The sequence below is a fragment of the Corylus avellana genome, chromosome 7 (assembly GCF_965113065.1).
Source record: "Corylus avellana chromosome 7, dhCorAvel1.hap1.2, whole genome shotgun sequence".
In the NCBI taxonomy this organism is placed as follows: domain Eukaryota; kingdom Viridiplantae; phylum Streptophyta; class Magnoliopsida; order Fagales; family Betulaceae; genus Corylus; species Corylus avellana.
In genome coordinates this window covers 3,027,853-3,034,785 of record NC_142496.1, presented here as the reverse complement: position 1 = coordinate 3,034,785, position 6,933 = coordinate 3,027,853, and the positions used below count along the sequence as shown (strand labels likewise).

General features: G+C 33.4%; 1 protein-coding gene across 1 annotated transcript; it reads right to left on the bottom strand.

Moving 5' to 3' along the window:
* Positions 1–537: 537 nt before the first annotated feature.
* Positions 538–1,284, bottom strand: LOC148584345 (zinc finger BED domain-containing protein RICESLEEPER 1-like). The gene is made up of 2 exons (XM_088518161.1): positions 673–1,284; positions 538–573 (listed from the first exon to the last, which is right to left on the bottom strand). The coding sequence occupies exons 1-2, from the start codon at positions 1,282–1,284 to the stop codon at positions 538–540; spliced, it is 648 nt and encodes a 215-aa protein (XP_088374287.1).
* Between the last annotated feature and the right edge of the window lie 5,649 nt (positions 1,285–6,933).

Genomic DNA, 6,933 nt, shown 5'->3' with positions numbered 1-6,933 from the left:
ATGCATGATATAGGCTAATAGATTACAAGCAAACTCAAAATGAACTTATAATAAAGATTACACATAAGAAAAACCAGTATATGCAATGTAGATAAACTTGAAAACAACAAAAGGGAATTGGAAAAGTGAACAAAGTATATTAGTATATTACCTCAATTCCGAGTCTCCATGCAGTTATAAGTTATAACTTATAATAAAGCTTAAAACAGGTAATCCAAATGTCCAATATTCCAAGTTCCAATAAAGCCAGCAAAGTATAACAATTAATACAGAACATAACATTAAAATATAATGTGACATTCAAATTACATATTTAATAAGCAAAGAAAAACGGTAAACAGATTTAGTTTTTTCAGAGAATCCCTCACAGAAATGAGAAAACATCATTCACGGCAAATTTGGCAATTCCACTTCCACCATTTTCTACAAACACAAACACAAAGATAATAAGGTGAAATTATAAGTAAAAAAGAGCTTGGAAAATTCAAATAAATAAAATAACAGAATCATAACCTCACAGAAATGAGAAAATAGCATTCACGGCAAATTTGGCAATTCCACTTCCACCATTTTCTACAAACACAAACACAAAGTTAATAAGGTGAAATTATAAGTGAAAAAGAGCTTGGAAAATGGAAATAAATAAAATAACAGAATCATAAAGTAACTTACATGTATTCGATATTTTTTCTTAACGCCATGAAGTGCTCTAACCCAATCTAAATCACATAGGAGCATTTGAACAGTATCAATTGATAATGATGCTCTATGGGGTTCAATAACTCTACCACCCACACTGAAAGATGATTCTGAAGCAACTGTATTGATTGGAACAGCCAATACATCTCGTGCCATCTTAGATAAGATGCGGTACTTTATGATATTGGATTTCCACCATCCCAAAGTGTCAAAGTTTGCATCACTATCTTCACCATTCTCACTATCAGAAATGAATACATCTTCTTCAAGATAAACATCCAAATTAGTTTTTATGGGTCGGATGATGTCATTGCTTCTAACATGTTGCCTAAACCGTGATCTACCACCAGAAACTACCTCTGTAACAGAGGCAGTTGTAGTAGTAGAAGCATTGACTTCAGCAGTTGCTTGTTGTTGAATGATAGATGCATTATGGGCAGCAACATAAACCTCAAACAACTCTTTCAAAGTATCCAGTACAGCCTTTATGTTATCACCATGAACATCGAGTGGATAAATGATAGGAAAACATAACCTAATCAACTTCATTTTGTATCTAGGATCCAACACAGCAGCTAAGGCCATCAACATATTAGATTCACCCTAATACTTATCAAATTTATCACTCATCTTAGCTGCCATTAATCTTATATATTCATTCCTATCCACAACCTTAATATCCATAATTTCTTTCATTCTCCACACCTCAGGTAGAAACAGATTGGATGTAGGGTAGTCACTTCCAGAGACAATATTGGTCACATCATTAAAAATAGCTAAAACTTGGTTCACATTCTCAACCTTATCCCACTGTTCAGGACTTACCACCCATAGAAAAGCATGCTCTACTCTATGGTATCTAGGAAACACTTCCTTGAACCTAATTGCAGTCTTCAACATCAAGTAGGTGCTATTCCATCGGGTAGGAACATCTAAAATAAGTTTATTATAACCCAAGTCCAAATGCTTTGCTATATCACTAAATACATTCAACCGCCTCTCAGAAGCCACTATATACTTAATCCCTTGCCTAACAGAATCTATTTTGTTCCCTATTTCTGAAAGCCCTGCTTGCACCAACAAATTAGCAATATGAGCACAACACCTAACATGAAACATAAGCCCCCCAATAGGTAAACTACCCCTCAACTCAATATCATCTCTCAAAATGTCAATGGCAGCAGCATTAGCACTTGCATTATCAATAGTTATTGTAAATACTTTATCCAAAATGCCACATTCAATAAAACTGTTTCTTAAGGCTTCAGCAATAACAACAACCGAATGTGAAGGAGGTACATTACAAAAATTTAAAATCCTCTTTTGCAGTAGCCAATTAGAATCCACAAAATGACAAGTAACTACCATAAATGAAACCCTTTGGGAGGAGGTCCACATATCAGTAGTTATGTTTACCCTATCAATCCCATTTAGAAGTGTTTTCAACTTTTTATTTTCAATGTTATAAGTGGCAATGCAATCACCTTTTACAGTGGCACTGCTAATATATATATATATTTTTTTAGTATGGTGTGCAAGCCCTCATGAACTTGTTAAAAAGTTCATGCTCCATCATATTAAAGGGATATTCATGTAGAAGTACCATATGGGCAGCAAGTTCTCTAACTTCTCATTGAAAGTAAAGTTTGTCAAAGTTCCTAAACCATCATTGTCATCACTAGGTTCAAATGACAAAGCCTTTTGCTTCTTAAGGCTATTCAACTCCACAAACTTCACACAACCAGTTAAATGCCTACTAAGGGTGGAGGTAGTACTAGATTTCCCTACAGAAAACAACCTCTTACACTGATTACTTTGGAATTTTTTTACACCATTTACTGTAATAGAAGAAAAGTCATTCCAGACTTTGGAAGTCTTTTGCCTTTCCTTCCTTTGGAAGGCAGCTGACCTACCTTCATCCGCAGCCCCAGCCCCATCCCCATCCCCATCTGCCCCATCCGCATCCGCATCCGCATCCCCCCCATCCCCAGATTCAACAACAATAGGAAAAACTAGATTAACATGTTCATCTGGTGTGCATTCAGTACTAGCAGACACACTAGATCCAGGAGTAGGGTTGGCAGTAAGTGAATCATAACCCAAATCAACATCATTGAATGCATTAAGTTGAAATGTATTCTCCATAACTGTTAATAATTTTTAAAATTTAAAAGCTTGATAAATAACATAATAAAATAAGTAATTAGAGAGCAAATGTTAAAACAGATTCATGAGTTCTAAGTTCTAACATAGCAAACAATTTTAATAAATTAATTTTAAAAAATCAGAATCATAGATAGACATAGCAAACATTTTAACATAACAAAAACATAGCTCTAACATAGCAATTCATGCTAATAGAATCATAGTTCTAATATAGCAAATAATTTTAATCAATTAATTTTAAAAAATCAGAATCATAGATAGACATAGCAAACATTTTAACATAATAGAATCATAGTCCTAACATAGCAATTCATGTTAACAGAGTCAGAGTCATATTTATAATGTAGCAATTGATGTTAACATAGCAATTAATGAAAACAGACGGAACATGTTTCTTTTAAAAAAAAACCTGAAGCTTCAAGCAAATGAAATTGTTGTAATTTGCAAATTCAGTGCTACCAGACTCCCTAAAATGATGAAATTAGCAACATTAGTTACTAGTTAGTGCATTTTTGAACAACAAAAACAGTAAACCAGAATGGAATAATAAATTAAGAATACTCGAAAAATATAAAAAGTTCGGATTAGGGTTCAGGAAAAAAAACTTAACTTAAAGTTAAAGGCAGAAGAGGCTCTTTAGAAATCAGAATGTTTTCTGATTCGAATCTTGTTAGCAAGCAGCAAGCAAGAGCAAACAAATTCAAACAACTTGAGGAACGTGCAAGCAAGTCTTGCATACATGATGCATCAGGTTCATACACTCGAGTATATAAAGGGGATGGATCATAGGGGGATTTGGGAATGAAGAAAAAAATGGTAATCGAGTACTTGATAGCCTAGTACTCGATTTCCATTTCCGTCACAGTCAGATCAAGAGCAATCATCTTTGTCTCTTCCACACCACAACCAAAAAAGTCACAGAACAGAAGAACAGTTGAAAACTTGAAAAAACACAAATAATCAAATAAAAACAATGTAACTAAGATAAGAAAATGAGGATTAGGCGGCGAGATTGGATGGGCTAGGAGAACTTTTCTGGTTCACAATAGCAGCGATTCACGCGATTGATCAAGAGAGTTTGTCTCACAAAACTTGTACGAGTGGTTAGAAATCCATTGGATGGATATTAGATGATCCATCAACGGCTTGATTGAGGATCTAAAATGAATGGGGTGTAGGTAGGGGGTTGAGAAGGATTTATTGCAAGCATTCAAGTATTCAACCAACCATGAATCCACAATAGGATATGCATTGAATGCTCCCTCTCTAGTCTCTTCGTTTAAATCGTTTCTGGCATTTCTGCCTCTCTGGTTAGCCTGGTTACTGGCTGGTTAGGGTTCTAAGTGAAATGAAGACTTGGAGAGAAGTGATAGAGAACAAAGCAAGCGACTGAGCGAGAGAGGAGAGTTCTAGATGATTTTTACTTTTTTAGGTTAGTTTTCTCTGAAACGAGTCCCAGTCGTTGGATCTGATTTCAATTTTAGTAATGAACGGTTGGATTTGATCAAATCTTTGTAAATTTTTCCTAGCGTGCCGCATGTCGCACTTATGCGTTTATAAGTTTTTAATCCAATACGGCTGTGTCTAATAAATTCTCGTGTAATCCTTTTAGATAGTTCGTCGATTATATAGATTAATTTATTGATTTTATTTTAGTCGTTCGATCAGTCAATTCTAGCAAGCTTATTGTGTTCTGCAGAACACTAGATTACTCTCAGGTTGGGCGTGGGTTATAGTTGGCATCCATTAGCTTGATCTAACAGCTGAAGTTTAATCGCCAAAAATTGGATGGCTGAAATACAAGTCAGTTGTGTCAGTCTCGTTTGTCGTGCTTGCGTGAAGAAACGAGACTGGAAATTAATCCACCACGTGCGTGAGTTGGAGAATCCGGTGCAATCTATACTCAATATTTCATCTTGACCGTTGATTCTCAGATTGATTTTAAAATTTATTTCGGATTAGTGAGCTCATGTGTATTGTGGAACACCGGACAATAATCACGCGGGGATTGCTCTACAGCTGCCTTCCATTTTCCCAATCCAACGGCTGCAGTTTAATCTAAAAAAAAGGGACGGCTGGAAGCTATCAAGACGCGTTAGTCTCGTTTCGCGTGCACTGCGTGCAAAAATGTGAAGCCGAAAATGATTCTCTGCGGCATGACTGACTGAACCCAGTTTCCTTTCTGCACGTGAACTATTTTTGACCGTTTATTCTGATCTTATTAATTTTATTCAAGTTAAGACCGTGCGATTAATACCCTATGGTGTAGTGTGGAGTACTGGATAAATATCTTTGTGGGGTGGTTTACAGCTGTCGTCCACTTCCACGATCGAACGGCTACGGATTAATGCAAATTAATCGGACGGCTACAATCAATCTAGATAAACGTTTGATTTTTTCAAAATTAAAAAAAAATAATTATACCGTGTGCGCAATTATAGATGAGCTCCCCTCTTTGTTTTCCCATAAATGATCTAAACCGTTGATCTTTAATAAAATTCAATCAATTCAACCACAACCGTTTATTTAAGTTAACAAGTTGTTAGTTAATAGTACCCTAAAAATAACTCTAAACGTGTGTTTGGTTTTTTGGTTTTTTTTTTTTTTTTTCCTGAAAAACGTGTGTTTGGACCAATACCATTATTTTAGAACTATGAAGATACATTTGTTACGAAGGAATTTGTTAGGAATTAATACATTTGAAGATACATAACTCTAAACTATGAAGATACCATTATTTTACAATGGTTCTAGACTTTTAGTTTATAGGAATTAATAGCATTATTGGCATTTGTTTTACAATACCATTAGACATTAGTTAACAAATTTAAACAATACTTAAAAGTTAAAAACTTAAATACTATTTAATACATTTTTTTTTTTTTAAAAAAAAAAATTAGTACCATATAATTTAATGTTTTTAAATAACTTATTAATTGGACAATAGACATTAAACCTATAAATAATAATATAGTATATATAATGTTAGTTATACACCTATATTATACCCTTAGATCTTAATTAGTTAATTGTACACACATTGAACTATGATTATTATTATTATTATTATTTTTGAATTGGACATTGGACATTAAAAACCTATAAATAATAACATAGTCCATATAATGTTAGTTATACTATATCCTTAGATCTTAATTAATTAATTGTACACACATTGAACCTATGATTATTATTATTATTATTATTATTATTATTATTATTATTTTTGAATTGAACAATGGACATTAAACCTATAAATAATAACATAGTTACATAGTCCATATAATGTTAGTTATACTATATTCTTAGATCTTAATTATTTAATTGTACACACATTGAACCTATGATTATTATTATTAATATTATTATTTTTGAATTGAATAATGGACATTAAACCTATAAATAATAATATAGTTACATAGTCCATATAATGTTAGTTATATTATACCCTTAGATCTTAATTAGTTAATTGTACACACATTGAACCTATGATTATTATTGTTATTATTATTGAATTGAACAATGGACATTAAACCTATAAATAATAACATAGTTACATAGTCCATATAATGTAACTTATATTATACCCTTAGATCTTAATTATTTAATTGTACACACATTGAACCTATGATTGTTATTATTATTATTATTATTATTTTTGAATTGAACGATGAACATTAAACCTATAAATAATAACATAGTTACATAGTCCATATAATGTTAGTTATACTATAGCCTTAGATCTTAATTAGTTAATTGTATACACATTGAAGCTACGATTATGATTGATTAATAACATGGTTATTTGCTTTTTTTAGTTACATTGTCGATTGTCGTGCGGGTTGGGTTGGGTCGGATCATAAAACGGGTCAAGCTTGCGAGCCCTAAACGAGTCAGGCGAGCCAGGCGATTATAGAGTTAAATGATTCGAGCTCGCGAGCCCTAAATGTGTCGGGTGAGCTGAGCGATTATTGACTTAAACGAGTTGAGCTCACGATCCCTAAACGAGCTCAAGCGAGTTTGCCGAGCTCGACTTAAACGAGTTGAACTCACGAGCCCCCGTCGAGC